Raw genomic sequence first — 25,491 nt, forward strand, 5'->3', positions numbered from 1 at the left:
AGGTGTGGGGGTGGGGTTGTGTGAGAGGATTCACCAGAGACAGAGCGGAGAACAGGCAGACTGACTGAAATACACTGCTGAGGGGAGTAGCGGGCGAGGCAGTGCTGCCCTTTGCCCAGGCACTGGGCTTCCTCCCTCCTCCTAAAGCAGAGCTTAGCTGTGTTTGAACCGTGACTCTTGGCCACATGGAGAAGAGGGAGGTGTTCACCAAGAACAGGGTTTTTCTTGATAGGAACATAAACCAATGCAGCCATTATGGAGAACAATCTGGATTTACCATAAAGAGAACTAGAAATGGAAATGCTGTATGATCCGGTGGTCCCATTCTTGGGCATCTAGCCAAAGAATGTAAAACCATTAACACAAAAAGGCATGCATTCCACAACGTGCAGAGCAGCTTTATTTACAATAGCTAGAAGACTATATGTTCAGGGATCGTTTCTATGTTTCTGTAGCCCATCACTACATTAGCTAGATGTGGGTGCAGCCTAAATGTTCACGGACAGACAATTGGGTCAGATGTGCTCTAGCTGCACTGTGGAGTACTATGCAGCTGTAAGGAAAGATGAGCTGCAGCCTTTTGCAGCAAATTGGGGGGGAGTTTGAGCAAATTTTTGTAGGCAGGAAGTCAGAACAATAGAAACAAATTCTGGCCACTTACACAGGAGAACTTTGGATGAAGTAAATTACATTCAAAAGCCAGTGGACACCAATAAACATCCTGAGGACTCCGAGGTTAAAGGGAGCAGGGAGCGACAAGGGAAAAGGAGATACAGAGGATAGGAGGGGGAGGGACAGAAAAACAAAGACATTATTAAGTGCCCAGTGGGGAGATACTTTGACACTGCCCTCATCTCCAATAAACTCTTGCCCAAGAGGAGGATAAAAAGAACAAGACTTTGCTTGTCTGCCTGTGGGGGCTGGAGGTCTGGCTGGAGGTCTGAGTGTCCTGTGAGCCTGCCAGGCCCCAGGCTCTGTGGGCGTGGGATGCAGGGAGTGGGGGTTCTGCTCATTCCCACCCTGGCCCACATCCCTGGTCCTACTGGGATCCCAGAATTTTTGGAGCATTGAGTCACATGTAGGCTTTTGAAACCACGTGACCAAATAGTGACTCTTCCAGATGGAAGTTTCTAGGTCAGAATGCCTTCTCTTTTTTCCTAAAATTTTTGGTGTCAGCTCCTTCCTGAGACATCAGCCTGCTCCTTTGCCTGTGTTCCCTGTGAGAACTCATGTTAGGTCAGGGAGGCAATGTTAGGCTCTGCCTGCCTACTTTCTTTCTGTATTCCCTTTTGTGTGTGTGTCAGTCACTAAGCCTTACTTTCTCTTGAGTCAGAATTTCCATTTGTTAACTCTCGAAAATTGCTGCTTCTGGGGCCTGCCTGGTGGCACAGGAGTTAAATCTTAGCACTATCACCAAGATGGCCTAAGATCAATCCCTGGCCAGGGAGCTAACGCACATGGCACAGCAGAACCTTTCCTGTCTCAGCCACTGCTCCCCTTAGGAGTGTATTTCAGTAAACTACCTGTTCTGCTCCCCACTCTGTCTCTGATGAATCCTCTAACCCTTCCCCCACCCCAGCCCCGTACCTTTGGAATATACCCAAATTCTTATATGCATAAATAAATAAAAATAAATTTTTTAAAGATTTATTTATTTATGCATACAAGAACTGGGGTGCAGGCCAGAGGTATGGGGGAGGGGGGTGAGAGGCTTCACCAGAAAAGAGTGGGGAGCAGAACAGGTAGATCTACTGAAATACACTGCTGAGAGGAGCAGTGGGCGAGACAGAGGGGTCTGCTGTGCCATGTGGGTTTCACCCTGGCTGGGGATTGTGGATAGCTTGATAGTGTTGAGATTTTACCACCAGGGATGCCCAAATAAAAATAAATCTTAAGAAAACTGCTTTCCCTTCCTACTTACCAAAGAGCAGAGATTCAGTGGAAGCTCCTTTATGTGCTTGTAAAAAGTATCTGGCTCTTCCTAGAGACTTGGGCCGCTATTGCCTCTTTTTCATGGGAGCAGGTACTGCTTAGGGGGCCCTTCCCATGTGCCAGGCAGGATTATGTACCCAGGGATTTATGTATCCATGAAAGAATCGGAGCAGTAGAATTCTTTGCCCCATTTTGCAGATGGGCACCTGACTGGAAAGTCAGCAGAGCTAAGATTCAGGCTAGCTTCGTGTGACAGTGGAGAGTGGGCCCACCTCTTCTCCAGCAGCTGTTGGCAGGCTGCTGGACTCTGGACTGCACTGTGACATAGGGTTTGTGTACTCCCGTATCTTAGGAGCTGCCCCAGTACCTTCCAATTCACAGTCATGAGGCCAAGGTCTTTCTGTAGCATTTAAATTTGTTTTCCTTTTCTGATTATATAAATAATACCTATCCATTTTTCATGAACTTGTCCAGTGAGAAACAATTCACTTTGGGGTTTATCCCACCATTATTTTTTCTGAGTACTAACATACACACACATGCACATATGCACATTGACAGAATAAATAAGGTTAAGGTATACTATGTGGTATAGGTCATGTTTTGTTACTATGTTTTGAATAGGTAAAATAATATGGTTCAAAAAATTTTTTTTTATTTTTAAAGATTTTATTTATTTATGCATACAAGAGCTAGGGTGTAGGCCAGAGGTTTGGGGGGTAGGTATGAGAGGATTCAGAGTCAGAGTGGGATGCACAACAGGCAGATCCACTGAAATACACTGCTGACGGGAGCAGAGGGCAAGACAGGAGAGGTCTGCTGCGCCATGTGGGTCAGCTTCCTGTGTTGCAATGTCTGCTGATAGCTTCATAGTCTTAACCCCTTGTACCACCAGGGAGGCCCTATAAAAAATTCTGAACCAGGGCCTCTGTGGTGGTACAAGGGGTTAAGACGCAGCACTGTGAAGCTATCCCCAGCCACTGCAGCATGAGTTCGATCCCTGGCCAGGGAAGTGACCCACATGGCGCAGCAGACCTCTCCTGTCTCGCCCACTGCTCCCCTCAGCAGTGTATTTCAGTCAATCCACCTGTTCTGTTCCCCACTCTGTCTCTGGTGAATCCTCTCACCCCCACCTCTGGCCTGTACCCAAGTTTTTATATGCATAAATAAATAAATCTTTAAAAAAAAATTTTTTATAAAGAAGGATAAATGGTGAAAAATCTCTTCCCTTACTTTTTGGCCAGCCCTCTAGTCCTCCTTGTGTTAATAAGTTAGGGTGTAATCCTTCCAGAAGCTATGTTTAGATAGGAAAGTAGACTCTCACATACTTGTGTTCACACACAGATACTGTCTTTTTGTTTTTCACCCAGGCAGTAGGGAAATATAATAGACTTGTTTTTCAGCCTTTTCACTTAGATTCCATTAATGCATTGTATTTTTTCCATGTAATATTTCCTAAAGTTTGATTTTTAAATGATTTTGTTGAATTCCATCAGAGGGACATTTAAGTAGACCTATGCCGATGGACATTTAAGATGTTTCCAGTTTGTGCTATTATAAATAACATTGTTATGATTATCCTTATTTGGCTAAGTTGTGCCTCTATGACGGTTTCTTTAGAATCAACATCCAGAAGTGGAACTACTGTGTCAAAGGCATAAAGTTCTTGACAAATTGTCTTCCAGACATGTACCAATTTATATCTGTCAGCAGTATATAAAAATATCAGTTTTCTAATACTCTTACTTATTTAGTTGGAGGAAATGGTATCTTTTTGTCTTTGGTTTCATGGCTGCCCATGTTCTTTGTCACTCTTTAAAATTAGGATATTTTTGGGGGCCTCCCTGGTGGCACATGGGGTTAAGTGTCTGCACTGTGGGTCTATGTGTGGCCACTGCAGCACTAGTTGGATCCCCGGCCAGGGAGCTACCCACCTGGCACAGCAGACCTCTCCTGTCTCGCCCGCTGCTCCCCTCAGCAGTGTTTTCGGTCTGTCTGCCTGTTCTGCTCCCCACTCTGTCTCTGGTGAATCCTCTCACTGCATTCCTGCACCTCTTGCCTATACCCCAGCTCTTGTATGCATAAGTAAATAAGATAAACCTTTAAAAATAATTAAAAATAATTAAAACTTGGATGATTTTTAGTGATTTGTAAGTATTCTTTTTATGTTAAGGTTATTAATGTTTTTTTGTCAATAGTGTCAAATGAAGTCTTGAGTTCTAGATATGTCTCTACCCGGGACAGCCTTCCAAGTAACTAGCTGCAAAATAGCTGGTCTTGTAGGCTTCTCTCTAACTGAAATACCCACAACCTTTCACCCCTCAGGCGCCAGGAACTCCGAGAGCTTCGACTGCTTCAGAAAGAAGAGCATCGGAACCAGACTCAGCTGAGCAACAAGCATGAACTGCAGTTGGAGCAGATGCAAAAACGTTTTGAACAAGAAATCAATGTGAGTGTGAGATGGATAGCTCCACTGTGCTTCCTGCCTGCTTGTTTCTTTAGGCAGAATGTGCCAAGTGGGGATGGTGGGCAGTGGGAAGAAAGTTGCCACAACTGCCTAGTTCTTCTGGTTTCCCAATTGTGTTAGTCAATTTACAGTGACTTGTAAATACAGAACTGCATGAGAGTCAGGGTGGTCCTCTAAGTGACACAGGAGGGTCTCTAGAGGGAAGTCACCTTTGTGGAGCACCATGCAACAAGTCTGCAAGGTAGATGATCTAGTCTCCCTTCTGTTCATGAGGACACAGACTGAGTGAGGTCAAGTAACTTTTCCCAGGTGTCACAGGAAAGAGATGGTAGATCTGGGAGTGGGGAGTCAAAGCACAAGCTGGGCTCTCCATTCTGCTCCCCATCTCCCACCCAGGTATAAAGTGACTTTGCTGAATTTCTCTTTGTGCTCCGTCCAGGCCAAGAAGAAGTTCTTTGACATGGAGCTGGAGAACCTGGAGCGTCAGCAGAAGCAGCAGGTGGAGAAGATGGAGCAGGACCACGCTGTGCGCCGCCGGGAGGAGACCAAGCGGATCCGCCTGGAGCAGGATCGAGAGTATACCAGGTTCCAGGAGCAGCTCAAACTGATGAAGAAGGAGGTATACTTGAAGTACTAGGACCCTCTAGGTCACAAGTATTTCAAATCCCAGCGCAACTCCACCATAGCAACAGGGAATATTGGGGAGCTGCTATACCTGAAAAGCTCATATGCTTCTGGCTCTGTTTTTCTGGCTCTACACGTGCCAGCTGCGCCATTAGGAGCCACTCTGCCCTCCCTGCTTCCCTCTCTGCTGACGTGGCTCCCTGCAGGCCCTCTCCATGTGGCCTCAGCCACTTCCTACACATCCTCCCAGCTTAGCAATCCCAGCTAAGGCCCAGGGGCATTTGAGATGCTGTTGCCAGAGAGGGTGTGGGTGCTGGATGGGCAAACAGCATACACTCTATGCATTGGCCTCTGTTCTCCCAGAACAGCAGTCTCCAAGGTGGGATCCATGTGCCTCTCTTCTTCTCCCCCCTCCCAGCTGCAGAAGGGAAGGGTAGCAAAAGCTAGCTGGCCTCGAGACAGGGGAGGGAGGCCTAGCTCTCAGCCTGTTGTGGGGAACAGCATCTGGGTGCCAAAGAACAGCTCACATCTTCCCCAGTGGAGCCAGACAGGAGGGAGAGAGGAGTCACAGGCCCTGAGGTGGGCATGTTCTCCCCAATGTCTGGAATGACAGCAGTGAGTGGACAATCCTAAGTGTGGTCCATGGTGTTGGAGCCCCTAGAGCCCAGCTCCCAGTCTTCACCATGAGGGGTGTGGCATTCTGGGCATGCAGGTGGCCTCAGGCTGAGCATGGCTAAGACTCATGGGGACAAATGTGGCATTTGCCTTGGGCACCAAATTTAATGGGGGGGAGGGGCAGTGCCAAAAAAAAATTCAGTACTCAAGAGAAATAATATTCTAATGCAATATTTTAAAATAAAAATAGAAAATAATCATAATGATCAGATTAGCAGCTACTTAAAGTAAGACTGGATCTGAGGGGCCAAAATTAGGGTAAGGTGATGAGGCTGAGTCATTGCAAGGACTGGGCTGGATCCTATTTAAAATTTTGATATTTTGTGCATGAATTTTTTTTTTTGGCATGAATTTTTGTTTTTTAAATATGGTACCTATCTTGATTACAAGTTCCTTGGTATTCACGTTTATCTCCTGGTCCTGGCCCTGTTGCTGAGAAGGTGGGCCCATGGGCTGGGGTGCATGAGGTGTGAAGGGGAGAAGCTGATGTTAAGCGCATCTCCAGGCCCCGTGCAGGTTGCACAGGCTTAGGAGTCAGGCCTGGTTCTAAGTCTTGGCTCTGTGGCTTGTGAGCTTGACTTCAGAGAAGCTTCCCAGTTGCCTCTGTCTAAATGAGAGTTGTGGCATTGTGCTAGCTGCCAAGGATACCACAATGAACGAGACAGACAGGTTCCTACCCTCAAGGAGCTGTTAATGACCAGGGAAGCCAGAAAAATAAAGTACACCATCAAATAAATATAACACTTCCAACAACTGCATCCATGCATGACAGCAGACTGCTGAACTAGAGGAGCTACAGTGAGGTCTGCCTTAAAATGGTCTGGAAAGGCCTCTCAGGATACTGGATTTAAACTGAGACCAGAAGGATGCTACCAGGCAGAAGAATGTTCCAGGAAGGTAGAATAACATGTACAAAGGCCCTGGGGTATGAGAAAGAGCTTGGTGGGTTCAAGGACCTGAAAAATATGTGTGGTGTGAGCTCAGGAAGTGATGGGGAAGTTAGCATGAGATGAAATTGGACAGTGGGTAGGAGCTGGATCATGGAGGGCCTTGGGCCATAGGCAGGAGTTTGCTATTTAGTAATGACTGTTAACTGTGCAGTCCTCATGCAGATGTTTTGAGCTTTGAGAAGTACGTTACATATCAGGCTCAGGATCTGCTCCTGAATACGTCTTCAGTAGATGCCAGTTTGCTTCTTGGCTCCTCACCCCATCGTGTATGCACACCCTTTGTGTGGGGGGGTGGGGTGATGGGGGAAGCGATTTTATGAGTGGGGAGAGGAGGTGCCTGAAATAGGGGGTCTGTGAGGGAGCCAGAGAGCTGTTCCCTCTTTACTAGAACCTGTCCTCCACCAAGTGGGACCTTGGCAAGGTTCTGTGAGGTTTTCAAGCCTGTCCTTGAGGCAGTGTGTGGGAGTTCTGCTACTTAGGGTTGTTGTGCAGACTCTGTTTTCAAGAACTTTTTCCTTGGATGTTTTTCTTTAAAAAGTGTTCATGGAAAGAAAAGTCTTGACCTCTTTGCTCTCTTGGCTTCTGCCATCTGGTAAGACTGTATCCCTATTCCTGTCCTCCGCTCTCCTGGGACCTGGTGGTCTGCTCATTGAACAGAGACTGCTGTCTTTAATCTGGTTCATGGTGGGGCCAAAGTGTAGGCTTTTGTTTATTTTTCGTTCCCAGAGCTAATTGTGGGGCTTTTGTTACTTAAGTCATGAAATGTGTGGTTTTAGTGTTCCCCCTATTTTCCAGCCCCTGTGTGAAGCAGAGATGAGCAGATTGTGCACTGTCCTTGTTCTAAGATGCGATCAACATGGAAAGTCACGTGGCTCTAAGAAGCTTGAGAGCATATTGTATATTAAAAGGGGGAGACTTCTGCTCATAAGGAGAGAAGTCAGTTCTTTGAGGATGGCATTATGGTGAAATGCCGTGTGGAGTCTGGAGTCAGAAAGACCCAAGTTTGAGTCCAGATTCTGAACTCATGTGAGCTGCTGAAACCCACCACGCCTGTCTCCTCCTCTGTGAAAGCAGGTCGTGACAGGGTTACCTCATGAGGTTGTTCTGTAGATGAAATGACAGAATGCAGGCCAAAGGCTTCACCAGCACCCTAGAGAGCTCACAGCCTCTTCCCAGGCCTCCGATTCCTTCCTGGGCACTTTGCACAACTCACAGGGTGACCTTTGAATCACAGGAGTTCTGAGGACTATGGAGTAGACCATAGATGACGGATCTTGAAGCAAAGCCCTTCACCAGCCACCTGCCAGTAGGCTCTCTAGCCCTCACTCTGTTGTCTATGGTGCAGGTAAAGAATGAAGTGGAGAAGCTTCCCCGCCAGCAGCGGAAGGAGAGTATGAAGCAGAAGATGGATGAACATGCTCAGAAAAAGCAGCTTCTGGTGAGTCTTGGCCATCAGCCCAGAGTGGAGGGGCCTGGGTCCCCAGGTTTGAGAATGGTGACCTGATCCCCTCTCTGGTTTTGCTTATGGCCCATCCCTCAAATGCTTGCTCTTCTAAATACAGCCCATACTTGGCTGCTCTCACGTCCCCCACGCAGCCTTCTCTGAATACCCTAGCCCTTTACATCCATCTCCCCCAAAGCCTTTAGTGTTTCCTGCTTTGTTTTAGGGCTGTTTGTATGTCATGTTGCCTTGACCAAATCAGTATATCCATCTATTCAATTGGTGTCTTCTGGAATCTCAGACTTCAAAGCAGTGATCTCCAGACCTGATCCTGTTCTGAGCACCATCCTCCATCCTGCTGTCTGGCCGGCAAATTTGTTGTTCCTCATGCCTCCTTTTTCCTCCAGTTCTTTCTCACCTCTGAAGCAGTGTTCTTTCTCCTAACTATATCTGGATCCATTAGGTTTTCAATATCTCTGACTCCTGGCCATTGTCCAATCTGCTCTCCAGGGTTCTTCCTTGGCACCACACCCCTGCAGCCCTTTCTCTTACCCCTGACCAACACAAATTACAGATCTGTCATGTAACACCCCACCTCCCTTGCCCTGTGCCAGCTCCCTGTTTGTTCATAAGATAACACCATCTTCTCACATGCTGAGGGCCTCCAGGTCTGCCCAGCCCCCTTTCACTACAGTCTCCGCACATTCTGCTGCTTCTTCCCAAAGGTGTGGAGAGTAGCAGAGTCCACGTTACCAATGCCTTATATGTGATTGGGTTTAGCAGAACATGGTATATCACTATAATATTAAATGATTTCATAAAACTGGAGAGACAGACATAAAATTTCCATCTTAATCATATGTGTACGAGTCAGTGGCATGAAGTACATTCACATTGTTGTTGCCATTAGCTCGCAAAACTGGGAACTCTACACCCACCCTCAGCAATTCCCAGCCCGCCTCCCCACAGCCCTGGAGGCCACCCTTCTACTCCTGTCTCTACACATTAAACCTCATAAATGGAATCATACCAAGTTTTCTTAGAATGATACTTCATGTCTTTTGGTGCTATGGTACACCCAGTACTATTTCTTTTTTATTATTAATGTCTAGTTGCTATTGCTAGAATATAGAATTACATCAGCATTTGTACATGATCTTGCATGTGGATCTTGCTAAATTTATTTCTTCCAGTACTTATTTGTTCTTTTGTGACTGGCTTGTTTCACTTAACATAATGTCTTCAAGATTCATTCATACTTTAGCCTATGTAAGAATTTCCTTTTTTAAGACTGAATGATGTTCTATTTATCTGACTGTGTGTGTGGACACTTGTTTCCACCCCTTGGCTGTTATGAACATGAATATACAGATGTCTCCTCAAGTCTTTTCAAATCTTGTGAAACAGTAACAATTGATGTAGATATACTGGTATGGCTATATCTCAAACACTTGCTACCTCTGATAGAGTTATTGGGAAGTTTTTAGTTTCTTCTTAAGTGTTTCCTAAATTATTCTTTTACTTTTGTATTCTTTGTTATAGAAAATTAAGTATAATAGTATAATGAACCCCACAGAGCCATCACCAGACTTCAATAATAATAAAGAAATGTATCTAAAAAATATTACAATACTATAAACAGGCATTAGAATTTTTAATATTTAACAATTACATAATAATGTCATATTTACAGTCAAGACAGTAATACAGTATTTCAACTGTCTCTGGAATGTCTTTTTTTTTTTCTTTTTAAAAGAGGCATGTATTTTTATTTATTTGTTTATTTATTTGTTTGTTTGTTTGTTTATACATGCACTGGGTACAGTCAGAAGAGCGGGAGGGCGAGAGAATTCACCAGAGCCAGAGTGGGGAGCAGAGCAGGCAGAAGGACGGAAGTACACAGCTGAGGGGAGCAGCGGGCAGCAGGAGAGGTCTGCGCGCCATGTGGGACCCTCCTCTGGTGGTCCGGGAGCAGCCGGGGATCGAACTGGCGCCACAGAGGGAGCAGGGAGCCTCGCAACCCAGCGCTCAACCGCTGCGCCACCAGGGAGGCCCAGGAATGTCTTTTTTAAAACAACTTGGTCCTAGGCCACCCTGGTGGCAAAGGGGTTAAAGTCCCAGTGCTTACAAGCTATCGGCAGTTACTGTGGCCTGAGTTCGATCCCCAGCCAGGGAGTTAACCCACATGGCACAGTGGACCTTTCCTGTCTCGCCCACTGCTCCCCTCAGCTGTGTTATTTCGGTCAGTCTGCCTGTTCTGCTCCCCACTCTGTCTATGGTGAATCTTTTCATCCCCCACACCTCTGGCCTAAACCCCAGTTTTTGTATGCATAAATAAATACATAAAGTCATCCTTACTGTTTAAAAATAAACAACTTGGTCCGTAAAAGCTCATGTCACAGTTGGTTGATCCATCTTGAAATATTGAATTTCTCCTCTGTATATTTTCTTTTCCCATCGTGATGACATTTCTTCTGTAATAAAAATAAAAGTTGAGTCACCAAACTCAGAGCTGAATAAAAATCTGTCCTCTTTCCCCTACAGGACCGGGACTTCGTAGCCAAGCAGAAGGAGGACCTGGAGCAGGCGATGAAGAGGATCACCACTGACAACAGGCGGGAGATCTGTGACAAGGAGCGTGAGTGCCTCACAAGGAAGCAGGAGCTCCTTCGAGGTGGGTGCCCGGCAGCAGCAGTGCCATGTTGACCCAGAATCTCTGCGAAGGAACGGCCGCCAGCTAGCTCTTCACCCTAAAACCAAATATCTTTCTTCATGGTACAACATGACGAAAACTTTCCCCCAAGTCCACCCTGAGGTGGAGACACCAATTATCACCAATGCTATTTGATAATATTGCAGATATCAAGGGGGTAAGAAAGGAAGTGATGTAGAGTGGGTGGAAACTGCAAATAAATGAAATGGGTAAATGGTGGCGGGCGGGGGGTGAGGGGTGTAGACCAACGGCCCCAGCCCCTTGTGACAGCATCGGGTATCAGATGTCAAGCAACTGCTCAGCCAGGTTGTGTGCCAGTGAGTTCTCATGCTTTCACCTCATTGAATCCTCACCATAACCCTACAAGGCAGGTCTACTATTCTAACCATTTTCATAGACAATGAAACTGAGGCTTGGAGGGTTGAATGCCCTTTGGCTGAGGTTGCAAAATTAATGTGTGGTTGACCCAGGCCTTGAACACAAAGCTCACCTTGAAGCTGAACTCCTAACTACTGTGGTGTGATGGTATTTTGTCAGAGCTGCATGCTGGGGAATCCGTTATGAGAACTTCTGCCACCCAGAGGGAGGAAGGCAATGGAACTCCTGGGGAAAAATGGGGTCGGAGAGGGGGCCTATGAGTCTGCATCTCACATGGCAGGGGAAATGGCCTTGGGGTGTTTTATCTATAGGAGCAGCTGCAGGGTGCAGTTTTCTGAGGTATGCAAAGCACGCAGGCTCTCAGTGGCTAGATCTGCTTGTTTTAAGCCCCATTTAAAAACAACTGGAAAAGTTAGGTTGATGTCTGGGTTTCTGAGGTTCTGGCCTGCCATGAAGAAGTAAACACTGCAGGTCCAATGCACGAGCGCTATCTGTGGCTTATTTACAATGTGGTCTTTTGATATGTAATATAAGGCACATACGCTTTAAGGATATTTAATCATGTCTTCTTGGAGGACAGGCATGGGCTGCTTAACAGGGATCTGCAATGAAAAACTTTGTTAGGTGTTTTCATAGTGCGAACATCATGGTTGTAACTACACAAACCTTGGAGGTCGAGCCTGTTGGAACCACATATACATGTGGTCTGCCACTGACTGAAATGTTAAGTGACCGTGACAGGTACAGTTAAGCAGTGTCAGCCCAACAAAGTGAGGTCCTCAGTGTGCTGACATTCTAAAAGAGCCACTCACATTTCAGGGAAGCCCTGGCTTTTTTTTTGTCCTGAGACATCCATGAGCACCATCCTACTTATGAGTGGTGGTTCTGACTTAGGTCTGGAAGCCAAGTGTCTATCCCAATGTAGTGTGGGGTAGATCCAGTTCTTCCCAGAGCAGGGATGCAGTGAAATAAACCGAACACTTGTGACCTGCTGTGTCTTGTAGAGCAAAAGGGTCTCCATCTGACCCAGCTCCCTGCCCCTGTTCCTAGGGCTTCCAGTGATAAAATGCCAGGTGCTGTAGTCTTGATAATGCATATGTGGGACCTGCAGGGGACAAGAAAGAGGAAGTAGTGACAAGAGGCTGTCCTGTCTTTTTCATGGGGTTCCCACACGAACCCTTCCTGCCTGCCCATAAGAATGTCTCCCAGGGGCAGTTCTCCCTGGGGCACAGTTGTGTCCATTTGGCAGAGGTGGAAGCTGAGATGCAGAGGAGCTTGATTACTGATTCCGAATCCCAGTGATGGAGCTGGCTCTACCCTAGGTCTCCGGCCCTGACTCAGAAACAAATCTTCCTGCTGCTAGGAGCCATCATCTCTTCATTATTAAGGAAGTTTCTAGGAGTGTTTGCTCAGTCAGCTCAGCCAACATAAAGAGGCAGCACAGTAATCAGCTGCCGCGGGAGGAGCCCTCACGGAGGGTCAGGATGGGACCCTGGCCGTCGGCACCTCACCACGTGGTGTGTCTCTTGCAGACCGGGAGGCGGCCCTATGGGAGATGGAGGAGCATCACCTACAAGAGAAGCATCAGCTGGTGAAGCAGCAGCTCAAAGATCAGTATTTCCTGCAGCGGCACGAGCTGGTGCGCAAGCACGAGAAGGTAAGACTTCTGGCTAGGTGGATGGGGCTGCCCCGGCAGAGCACGAGGCTGCACCCTGAATGGGGACCCATTTGTGCTCATGAGAGGAGCTGGGAGTGGCCACAGTGGGGCCCTGGGAGGTTCGTGGGGATGTCCTGCCTCAGGTGGAGGACCAAGAATAGAGGAAACCATGCAATTCCTGCACTGGCTCTGACCCTCTCTTTTTTCATCCTGTCTCCTTTCTTGCATATTTCCTTTCTCACACATTCCCTCAGAATGCTTTTTGATAAAGTACACCTGCTAGGAAGCTTTCTCCAACCTCCCCCAGCGAGGGCCCCTGCTGTGTGTGGCCAAAGCACCCTCTGCTTCTGGGTCATTGTCTCAGTTCAGCCCCCTTCTGAGGACAGAGGCAGATAAACTGAGGTCTGGATGCCTTTCAGGTGTGGTTAATGACACCCCTAATCTAAGTAAAAGAGGGAAACTGGCATAGCGCTAAGTCAGGAGTGGCTTCTTGGAGAAGGTGATACTCTGGCTTGAGTTTTGAAATGCAAGTGAGTGTTAGGTGAAAGAAAGTCAAATTTATCAAGTCTTCATCAAAAATAGTAATTGACATCTGCCACCAACAGTAATAAAACCATCCCTGTCTCTGTACATTCTGCTAAAGATACTAGCTCACGATGGCATGCCATCAATGATTAGATGAGAAGGAAGGAAGCTAAAACCTGGTGGCACAAGGGGGTAAGTCTCAGCACTATGAAGCTATCAGCAGTCACTGCAGCACAAGTTTGATCCCCCGCTGCTCCCCTCAGCAGTGTATTTCAGTCAATCTGCCTGTTCTGCTCCCCACTCTGTCGCTGGTGAATCCTCTCAACACCCCCCCATCTTTTGCCTGCACCCCAGCGTTTTTAAGATTTATTTATGCATATCAGATCTGGGGTACAGGCCAGAGGTGCGGGGGGTGAGAGGATTCACCAGAGACAGTGAGGAACAGAACAGACATACAGACATACTGAAATACACTGCGGGTGAGACAGGAGGTCTGCTGCGCCATGTGGGTCACCTCCCTGGTCGCGAAAAATAAAATTTAAAAAAAAAAAAAAAAGAATCCAAAATCTTATTTTACAAGGGAGAACAGAAATGTTATTTTACTACTACTGTTACTTAAGCCTTGCTTTGCTGAGCACTCTGGGCCATGCGGTGGTTCCCGAGGTGGATGTGGCAGCCTTTGGCCTGTGAGCCTGCGCACAACTGACCTGCCCCCATGGGTGTGCCCCTCAGGAGCGGGAGCAGATGCAGCGCTACAACCAGCGCATGATGGAGCAGCTGAAGGTGCGGCAGCAGCAGGAGAAGGCACGGCTGCCCAAGATTCAGAGAAGCGAGGGTAAGACGCGCATGGCCATGTACAAGAAGAGCCTGCACATCAACGGTGCACCCGCTGCTGAGCAGCGCGAGAAGATCAAGCAGGTACGTGGGGAAAGATCCCTTTGGGGGGTGGGGGTGGGGGGGTGGTGCTAGATACTGATGCAGCAAGACTCGAGAGATCATAGGTCATAGCCCAGAAGCTTCACTCTCAGTGGGGCATTCCCTTTTTGGGGCAGGCGAGGAAGCACAGCCTTGTGGCTCTGGACTTTGCTGTCTTCTCATTCACTTTCTTTTTATACCCTGGGCTTCTATCGTGCAGCTTCCTCTGCCGGTAACCCCTTTCCTCTTCCACCCAGATCCCACTTCATGTCTTCTGTGTGGAACTGGTGGCCCTGAGGTCCTGTGATTTCTGGACCCTGCCCTAGCATGTCACAACTCAGGAGAAGGACTAAGTGGCCCTGGGGCTGTGCACAAATCAGCCTCTCTGATGGGGTCTCCCTGGGGCACCCTCTCTCTGCAGTTCTCCCAGCAGGAGGAGAAGAGGCAGAAGTCAGAGCGGCTGCAGCAACAGCAGAAACATGAGAACCAGGTGCGGGACATGGCGGCCCAGTGCGAGAGCAACATGAGTGAGCTGCAGCAGCTGCAGGTACCGTACCTCAGCCCCCCACCCTGGGTCCTGTTTCTCCCAAGCCAGTCAGTCAGCTCTTGGGGACCAAAAACTGTACAAACAGAAGGATTCTCATCAGACAAGGCAGGGTCTCAGTTCTGCCTTCCTGTGTGATATCAGCCAAATCCCAGCACCTTTTCAAGCCATAGTTCCTACATCCATAAAATCAGCGGGGGTGGTAGTGACAATCCCCTGCAGGACAGGAGGAGGTTTTGTGAATGAGATGATAGACGGAAAATGCCTCACCTGGGGCCTGGCAGCAGACATGCTGCTGGATTTCTTGGTCATCCTCGGGTCTTGGGAAAAGGTGTCCCAGCTGTCCTAACACCAAGAGCAGACATTAGAAGACAGATTACAAGACAGGAAAACACTCATGAACACAGAAACACAACTTCTCAAATATAAGCCAATCAAATTCAACAGTTATAAAAACAGGTAGGTACCCCTGACTAAGTGGGTTTATCCCAGGCTGGCCCAACATTTGTAACATCAACTAATGTAATCTGTGACATCAACAGGCTAAGGAAGAAAAATCACAGAATCCTATCAATCAGTGCAGAAAAAGTATCTGACAGAAGCCAAACCCATTTGTGATCAGCACTCTTAATAAACCAGGAATACAGGGGAACTCCCTCAACTTGATAAAGACCATCTTAAAGCTAACACCATCCTTAGTGGAAAAGCTTTGAGCACCTCACCATTAAGATCAGGAAAAGGGGTTCCCTTGGTGACTACCTCTCTGTAAGGAGATCCCTGTCTTTCTGAGTTGAGCCCACCCAGAAGCTGGCACTTGGAGCCCCCTCGTGGCTGATGAAGGCATTGTCATACAGAGGGGTGGACCAGTTCAAACCTGCTATCTTAGAATCTGCTAAGATCCTCACTGCTCAGGCTGTTGGATCCCTCTGACAATTTCTGGACAGGGAAGGAGGAAACATTACAGGCATTAAAGCCTGACAGGCAGGGGTCTGCAGCTTGCTGTATGAATTTTAGCTAAGCCACTCATCTTCTGCATCTGTTTTCCCATCCCTGCCTCATGTGCGATTAACTGAAAGAACCCATAGAAAGTGCTGGAGACCCAGGCCCTGGCATATCAGAGGTGCTCTGAATATTATCCCTAACTAACTTTGCATATCAGAGGTGCTCTGAGTATTATCCCTAAACACTTTGTAAACTCCCACAACTCTTGAGCTTGAAATCTAAAATGAAAATCCCTCAAAGGGTTCTACTCTCTTTCAAGAGAAGTAGAGGTACCTGAATGAAGGTACTCCCCCCACCCCCAACACCATCTTTGCTTATTACGAACTCCTATAGGTTACAAGATTGTTTGCCTGTAAGAGATTCCAGGTAAATTTTATGAGATGACGACTTATCTCAGAGAACAGAGAGGTCAGCAGCACCTCAGCCAGGTTCATCGCCCTCATCTGTTGCCATAAATCTCTCCTGAGGAAATATATGATTAAAAAAATTATAATTTATATACACAGATTATCTCAGTCAATACTACAGACTGGGTGACTTAAAATAACAAATTTTCTCTTTGTGCTGGAGCCTGGAAGCCCCTCTCCTTGAATTGTAGATAGTGATCCTGGTGCTGTGCCCTCACCTGGCAGGGAGAAAAAGCTCTCTGGTGTCTCTTCTTAAAAGGGCACTAATTCCATTACAATTACCTAAACCCAATTATCAATAAATACCATCTCATTGGGGAGTAGAACTTTAACATGAATTTTGATGAGATACTATTCAGTCTCTAACACAGTATTATTATAACTGAAAATTAACAACTAAAAGTTGCCAAACAACTAAAGTGACCAAATGGGTTTGTTTATAAATTTGAATATCCCAGGTCCCTACCCTGGGATATTCTGAAGGCATTAAAAATGATTGTAGAAAACTTCATGATCATTACAGTATAATGTTAAGTGGGGAGGGTGATTTCAGAGCTGTATATCCAGGGTGAGCTAAAAAGCACGTAGGACAGAGCCTGACAGGAAATACATGTAAAATAGTGGTTGCCTAGGCATGGTGGCACTAGGTCATATGTTATATTTATATGTTAATAGTGTTAATGGTTTTTTTGTTTTGTTTAAATGATATATTGAAAAACTCAACGTAAAAAGCACAAAAAAAGTTGCATGATTCTTACAGATCCCACTACACAAATGACTGTTGAAACCAATATTCTGGAATTTGCAGGAACCTCTTGGTATATATGCATTTACATGTAGACACTTTTATATAAAAGGGGTTTATAAGCCCGGAGAAGTGAAAATGAGAATATACTGGTGCCCTCATGGTGATATATGTATGGCTCAGTCCTCAGTGCCTCTGCTTTTCAACTTACCTGTTTCGCCTGGAATTTGTTCCAGAATGAAAAGTGTCACCTCCTGGTAGAGCATGAAACCCAGAAGTTGAAGGCCTTGGATGAGTGCCATAACCAGAACCTGAAGGAATGGCGGGACCAGCTCCGGCCACGAAAAAAGGTAACTATGTTGGCACTGGTGGACTCTGTCCCAGGCCATGCCATAGATGTCTGCCCAGGGCATCTTAGGTCTACTCATTTTGGTGGACTCTTGCTTGTGGATCCACACAATGGTTTCTAGCCTGACTGGGAGAAGGCCTTTCTAACTACAGCTGAATGCTGGGTGGCTTCCATACTCTGTGATGGCAGCCTCCTTGCTGCACTAGTCCAGACACCTGTGTTTTAGCTCTGTCTCAAGGAATCATAACCTTGTGGTATCCACTGAGGACACAGTAGTGAGTAGGAATCAGCGGGATTTTTTTCTTCAAGAAAGTACTCTGAGAAGTCAGAATCCAGTGCCAGATAAGTTACCTTTTTTAGTTTTCTATTGCTGTGTAACTCATTGCCACACATTAGTACATTCAGTAGCTTAAACCAACACCCATTTATTTTTATCACATAATTATGGAAGTCAAAATTCTAGGTGGGCTCCAGTGGGTCTCAATAAGGCCATAATCAAGATGTTTAGTTCCTGGGAAGAATTACCTCTGAGCTTGTTTTTTTTTTAAAGATTTATTTTTATTCATTTATTTATTTGAAGATTTATTTATTTATTTATTTATTTATTTATTTATATAAGCACGGGGTACAGTCAGAAGCGCAGGAGGGTGAGAGAATTCACCAGAGCCAGAGCGGGGAGCAGAGCAGGCAGAAGGACCGAAGTACACTGCTGAGGGGAGCAGCGGGCAGCAGGAGAGGTCTGCGCGCCATGTGGGATCCTCCTCCGGTGATCAGGAGCAGCCGGGGATCGAACTGGCACTGCAGAGGCTGCAGGCAGCTTCGCAACCCAGCGCTCAAGCGCTGCGCCACCGGGGAGGCCCCCCTCTGAGCTTGTTTTGACACAAAACAGTTCCTTGTGACTGTAAGGTCTCCACCAGGGGCCAATCTCTGCTGTGGCAGCTGCCCCCATTCCTTATCATGTATCATTCCCATCTTCAAATAGCAACCTTGCATTAAAGCTTGTTTATGCTCTGAATTTCCCTGATGTCCCCTCCGGTTTCCAGATGGAACAAGCTCTTACAAGGCACATGTGACTAAAACCATTGGATCACCTCCCTGCAAGGAGTGACAGCATATTCACAGGTTCTACCCATACACAAATGGGAGGGGGGATCACACAGAGAGGACGATTAGGGGCCAGTCTGATTTCTGCTACCATGCTTTCACATTTAAAAAACCTGCCCTCAAGATGAAAATAAATAAAAGATATTCATGTTTTGGAAAAAAAAAAAAAATCCTGCCCTCCTTCAGCCCTGCATTTCCCCCTCTTCCCCCAACCCCCCTTTGCCCTTTCTCTCTGTTCCTTATCTTGTGTTTATTTTTTGCCCAGGTCAATAACAGCATCCTTGTGGCTGAATCTCCTAGCCACTAGCACTATTGATCAGGCTCTGCCTCCTGAGCCCACTTTCCAAGTCACTGATCCTTGTTTGGTATGAATGCTCTCTCTGCCTGAGATCATTCATTCCCATGGCTCCCTCCACAATTTCTAAGCTCTGCCCCCCAAATCTCAATCTCCCTCCCAAATTGCCCTCTTAGCAGCACAAAGTTCTCACCTGCCCTACTGCATCATGTCCTAAATGCAATTCACGGCCATCAACCCCTCCTCCTTTCTTCCATGCCTTGGTGAGTGGCACCTCCATGTAACTGGATGGCTAAGCAACCAACATGAGTAACATTCCCTCTGTTCCCTTTCCCTGCTGTCGAGTGTCCTTCCTCCACTCAGTGCTGCCCTATTGTCCCCGGAAGGCCTCACTGCTTCCTCACACCACCTGCTGTTGCTGTGTCCCACCCTTTCGCCATCTCTGTACCCAGCCACGATGACCCTCTAGCCTGGTGGTTTTTGAGCTCTTTGCTTTTCAAGAGCTGAAGAGCACCAAGGAGCTTTTGTTTTTATTTACGGAGATTTAGCTGGACATTTAGAAATTATTAATTCATTTAAAATAACAATACTTACTATTTTACTACATGCTATTATTGAAATAGCACATTTCCATGAAAAATGACTACATTTTTCAAACTAAATTAGTGAGAAGATTGGTGGTGTTTTTACATGTAGCAAATCTAACATCTGCTTAAAAGAAGACTGTTCAGTTCTCATCTTTGACTTTTAATCTGTGTGATCTTTTATTTTGGTTGGAGTGGAGAAAATCTGGTCTCACACAGCTATGTGTTTGGAAAAGGAAGGAGTATTTTAGTAGCCTTTTCAGATCTTTATGAATATTCTTATTTGACACAGGTTTTTTTCCTGCTACTCAAAAGTAGAGGATTTGTATTTGGTAGGTTATTTTGGGGGTCTGAAAATGTTCGAAGATTTCTTTCCATGTACATTAGTGGTAATAGCATTCCAGACCCCCAAAATAATTACCAAATCATTATAATTTTGGGTAGTGGGGGGAACCTTAGAGTAAAACTTCAAGTAGTTTGATAAAGGCTAGCTACAGCGTAGAACCTGAACCCATATCAATGCACTTCCATGCTGTTACTTTAGAGTCCACTGGCCTGTCTCTTGTGCCTTGAATAGAACTTTCCCCCAGCATGATCTTGTAACAGAAAGCATTGGTCATTTGGAAAAATAATGGTTCACAGAGTTATGTGAATCTTCCAAATGTTGATGTGCTGCATTATACAACAGTGAAATTTTCACAGCCATTAATATCATCACTTGTCTCATCAGATCTTTAAATATTGAGAAGCTCTCAAGTTCAGGGAACAGGCACAAGTTTTCTAAAATTCTAATTTCTTCCTCAACCCTGTAATTTTGTCATTAGCAATAAATACTTTCTTTGAAGTAGAATGCTCACTTTTCAAGAAAATCTTTCCCAAATAACCAGAACTTATCAGTCATTCCATTAATAAAAATGATGTTCCATAAAAAAGCAGTTAGTTCAACTCAAACAGCTGCACAAGGACATCTCTAGACACCTATCATACTTTGTAGCAGAAGTGCATGGTAGGTGAGCTTCCCATTTCATCACACAGAATATTTTTTTTTTTAAGATTTATTTATGCAAGAGCTGGGGTGCAGGCCAGGGATGTGGGGAGGTGAGAGGATTCACCAGACAGAATGGGGAGCAGAACAGGCATATCCACTGAAATACACTGTTGAGGGGAGCAGCAGATGAAGCAGGAAAGGTCTGCTGCACCATGAGGGTCACCTCCCTGGCCAGGCATTGAACTCTTGCTGCAGTGGCTGCAGATAGCTTCATAGTGCTGTGTCTTAACCCCTTGCGCTACCAGGGAGGCCCCTCATCGCATAGAATACTAAAGACCTTGGCGGTCCAGATCTAATAAAATGAATCATTTGTGTTGGTTCATCAAAGAAGAGATTAAATGAAATTGACATTTTTTTCCTTACTTTAAGTACATGGTGGTGAAGAATAAGTATACATTTTCGTGCCCCTGTCTTTATTCTTCCTAAAGTTCCAACAGTTTTTCCCACCATTGCTTTTGTGCCATTAAAATATCAAAATAGGGCCTCCCTGGTGGTGCAGCAGGTTGAGCACAGTGCTGCGAAGCTGTCTGCAGCCTCTGCAGTGTGGGTTCGATTCCTGGCCGGCCAGGGAGATTCCCACACAGCCTGGTAGACCTCTCCTGTCTCGCCCGCCCGCTGCTCCCCTCAGCAGTCCTTTCAGTCCCTCTGCCTGTTCTGCTCCCCACTCTGTCTCTGGTGAATCCTCTCACCCTCCTGTGCCTCTGACCTGTATACCCCAGCTATTGTATAAATAAAAAATTAAGAAAAAAACATCAAAATAGGACCTCCCTGGTGGCACAAGGGTTTAACAGCACTATGAAGCTATCCTTAGCCACTGCAGCATGAGTTTGATCCCCGGCTGGCCAGGGAGTGACCCACATGGCACAGCAGACCTCTCCTGTCTTGTCCGCTGCTCCCCTCAGCAGTGTATTTCAATCAACCTGCCTGTTCTGTTCCCCACTCTGTCTCTGGTGAATCCTCTCACCCCCCGCACCGCTGGCCTGTACCCCAGTTCTTCTCTGTATAAATAAATCTTAAAAAAAAAATCAAAATAGTGAAAAGGGCAAACTATGTTTTAGTATTATGAAAATATTTCTGATCTTGCTGAATCCACTGGAAAGAATCCCAAGGAACCACCTTCCAGGGTTCTATGGAATACACAGCCTAATCTCCTGTTAATTTCAATTTCTACCTGTCCTCCAAACAGATTTCAGTACTCTTGAGGATTTTAATGGAGTTCCATGCCATATGCATTTTCCTTATTCCCTGCTGGGTCTTTTTTTGCCTACATTCCCTTTGTCAAATATTCTGTTTCCATCAGTCTCTGCTTGGCCGACTTCTCTTTGCTGTCAGAACTCAGGCTTCTCCTACTTAAGCTGTGTGGCTGTCTCCTCTGGGCTCTGTCACCTTCCTGTCATGGTACTTATCACATGATATTACCACTGTCTGCTACTGTTAATTTGACATTCATTCATGCAACAAATACTTCCTGACTACATGTGAGAAATCCCACAATATTTTAGGTTTTGCAGTTACTACAGTCAACAAAACAGACAAGCCTCTGCCTTCAGAGAGTTCACCTTCTAGTGAAGGAAAAGGAACCACTATGAGCTGGAAATAAGGGCTGCGCTGGATGGCATGACAGGGAGGCTGCAGGGAGAGGCTGAGCAGAGTGCAGGACACAAGGGGAGAGCCATGCAGCTCTCTGGGGGTAGGCAGAAGCCTTCTGAGCAGAGGAAAAGTAACTGTAAGTGCCCTGAGGTGAGAATATCCTTGCCATGTTCAAGGAACAATGGGGAGACCAGTGAAGCGAAGCACACTGGTGGTGCTGCGATGGTAGGAGTTACAGGGTCCTTTGTAGCTTTGAACATTCTGAATAGAAGAGGACATGATCTGACATGTGTTTTGTAAAGGACCCCTCTGGTGCCTGGTTGGGGGCCAAGGGTGGAAGCAGAGAGACCAGTAAAGAAGTTACTACAGTAATTTGAGTAAGAAAAGATTTGGACTAGGATGGCATCAGGGCATTTGAGTGAGCGCTCATACATCGCTTGACAATACGTTCTAGAAATGTTTGCTCTTGCGACCAGCAAAAAAAAAAAAAAAAAGCTTTAGGACACTACATCTTACATCTCTGGGCTTATATTCATCAGGACTTTCCAGAGAAACAACCAGAAGGAAGGGCACGAGCATTTACACACAGATATATAAAGAGGGAGAGAAGGAGATGCATTCTAAGGAGTTGGCTCAGTTCCTGGTAACTATGAAATCTTCAGGGAAGAGTCCCAGGGCAGTCTTGAAGGCAGAATTCCTTCATCCTCAGGGAGACCTCAGTCTTTCTCTTAAGAGCTTCAACTGATTGGATGAGGCCCACCCCCATATAGAGGATGATATGCTTTCCTCAAAGTCTACTGAATTAATGTTAATTACATCTAAAAATTTCCTTCACAATGACATCTCCACTGGTGTTTGACCAAACAACAGGGTACCAGCCTCACCAAATTTACACATAAAATGAACTGTCATAGGGCCTCAGTGTGGGTCATTTATAAAGTGGGAGACATGGATATTGTATAGTGTTTATGCAAAAAGTTGCCAGCTCATAGCACAGGCCAACATTCTCATTTCCTTCCAGCCTCCTGAAATCTGAGGCGAGCTACTCTAATTGCCCTTGACCATATGTCCCACTTGTCCTTAGTGCTGAGGTTTGCTTTTCTATCATACATAAGCTCTGCCTGCGCTAACTGTGGTCTAGCTAGGTAACTGCCAACCTCAGCTATGCAGTGGCCTTGGAAGTCCTTGAAGTAAAGGTTCCCTCCTGGTGCTAATGGAACTTTCTGGCTGGAAGCTGGCCAGGATCCCAGTCCTTCCTGTTAGTAAGCCCATGCTCATCAGTTTCTGCAGCCATGGCCTGTTGGGACTCTTGATACTTGATAAATCAATCATGCCCTGGCTGACATGAACTGTCGTAGGGTTAACTCTGGTATCTCCTACCTGGGGTTCCTATACTCTTTACATATTCTGAGAGAGATTTAAAAAGGAGTGACCATGTTATCTCTGGCAACTGCCTCATATCCCAGATTGCCTCAGACAAGCTAACATTTCTTCCTCTAAAGTGGCTGTTAGTTAACTGCCAATGGGCCAAATCTAGGCCACCACCTGTATTTGTAAATAAAGTTTTATTGGAACACAGCTATGCTTATTCAACTAAATAATGTCAATGGCTGATTTTGCACTACAAGGGCTCGAATGTTTATGATAGACACCTTATAGCCCTAGAAAGCTGTAATTATTTACCATCTGGTCCTTCAGAGAAAAATGCCAATTCCTGCCTTAGTTTAGTAAAGGCATGCATATAGCAATAAAAATTACAGCTCTAGCAACCCTGGGCCCATCGCAGCACATGAGCTGGAGCTGGGGAACCATGCTCTTCACCCCCAGCTCACCCCTTTCATTTCATTCACCTGGCTGGCTTCCAGAGACACGGCATTTTATAAGTTCTGCTAGAAAAGCTTAAATACTACTACCTTTACCCTGCTTATGTCTAATGTTGGCTTGCCAAAGATACTTCATTATAACATTCAGGAAAGGAGAACTTAAATCAAGGATCTGTGTGAATTACTGGAAATTTATAATCAATCAAGCCCCAGGTGAGAGATGACTTCCAATACCTTACCTTACCCCACATGGATGTGCTATAACAGGTATTATTGACTGCATGTCCTTTCCCCATCTTATCTCTGATGTAGAACTTACTAGAATTTAGTACTATGAAGGAACAAGGGCTTAAAGGGGAACCTGGTAATTATTTGTTAAAACTATTAAAAGAGATATGATAGCATACTGGCCAATTCCTGGGAAAGTAGATACCTCCATAGTGAAAATCAGAGGCGTCTGACTGTCAACCAGAGTTCCTTAATGATGAAGCCACATTCCCTGTGTATGCCCGCTATGCTGCTGGCAAAGCAGAGAGCTTCAGAGCTCCAACCCTGAAAGTTGCACTCAGGTCTCCCATCCTGGCTCTGCTCCCTGATAACTGGGTGACTGACAAGTAACCTAAGCTCTCTGAAAGCCTCAGTTTCTGTATCTATAAAATGGGGGTGACAGTATCTACATCTCACAGAGTGAAGGTAAAATATGGCATAGTGGCAGGCATGGAGGACCTACTCAGTCATCATGACCAAGTGGTTTTAGTTCAGTCCTTGACACCTGCTAGGTAGGCGGTGATGCTGCTACTTCCCACACAGAAAAAGCCCAAGAAAGGAAAGACAACTTGCAGAGGCCATACGCCTGATGATAATGAAGCTGAATTGTCTGCCTGCAAAGCTTATGTCCTTTCACTACACTCTGCATATTTTCTTAATTGAATGCTTACTAATGGAGAATCCTCAAGTTTTTGTTTTGTTTTTTTTTTTTTTGATAGGATCCAATTTATCCAGATAAACTTGCATGCACCCAAAGGAACAGGGCCCCTCCAGCAGGGCTTGTCAACATACACTCTCCTTCAAGTTACAGGATGACCTTTTCTAACATAGAAACCCTGACCACAAATCTCTAGAATCAGAATCGGGGGTGGAGCTGGAACATGAAAGCACATGAATTTTCCCTTGGTCCACAGAAAACTGTGTGGCCGAAGAAGGAGGGGGTGGTATCTTACCATCTGGGCAGTGGGCTCTGGGAGAATAAAGAGTGAAGACCAAGTTACCCAAACACTATGGCCTGGAGGGTGCTTTTCAGATGAGGCTACTTTGTTGGGGTTCCTGTGGTTGAGAGACATGTGTTCTGTGAGGCTGACCAGTTCTCTCTGCCCCCTGTCCACGCAGGCTCTGGAAGAAGATCTGAACCAGAAGAAGAGGGAGCAGGAGATGTTCTTCAAACTGAATGAGGAAACTGAGTGCCTAAACCCCAGCACCCCAAACAAGGCTGCCAAGTTCTTCCCCTACAGCTCTGCAGATGCTTCTTAACAGCTCACCCAAGACTGCCTCTGGGGTTTCCCATTCTCTGTGAACAAGTAACTCAGGATCCCCCTTTACTCTTGCTTCCATGCCAACTCCCTGCCTCATTCCACCCAGCTGTGCCCAGCAGATCTGCCCAGTGTTCCTGACTGCTCCCTTACTCTTGGAGGGCTAGGTTTTACTTTATGTCACCTGACCCTAATGT

At 46.0% G+C, this 25,491-nt stretch overlaps 1 protein-coding gene across 1 annotated transcript in view; it reads left to right on the forward strand.

The window, feature by feature from the left end:
• STK10 (serine/threonine kinase 10) overlaps positions 1-25,295 on the forward strand; it is a gene marked incomplete at both ends in the record, with an annotated part of 118,214 nt that extends 92,919 nt beyond the window's left edge. The window contains 9 exons of the mRNA XM_084244125.1: positions 4,258-4,381; positions 4,839-5,018; positions 7,994-8,086; positions 10,634-10,763; positions 12,713-12,837; positions 14,095-14,280; positions 14,699-14,824; positions 17,212-17,325; positions 25,155-25,295. Coding sequence (XP_084100251.1) covers positions 4,258-4,381; positions 4,839-5,018; positions 7,994-8,086; positions 10,634-10,763; positions 12,713-12,837; positions 14,095-14,280; positions 14,699-14,824; positions 17,212-17,325; positions 25,155-25,295 — 1,219 coding nt within the window. The remainder of the gene's footprint in view (positions 1-4,257; positions 4,382-4,838; positions 5,019-7,993; positions 8,087-10,633; positions 10,764-12,712; positions 12,838-14,094; positions 14,281-14,698; positions 14,825-17,211; positions 17,326-25,154) is intronic.
• Positions 25,296-25,491: the final 196 nt, after the last annotated feature.

Source organism: Talpa europaea (genome assembly GCF_964194135.1).
Source record: "Talpa europaea genome assembly, chromosome: 9".
In the NCBI taxonomy this organism is placed as follows: Eukaryota; Metazoa; Chordata; class Mammalia; order Eulipotyphla; family Talpidae; genus Talpa; species Talpa europaea.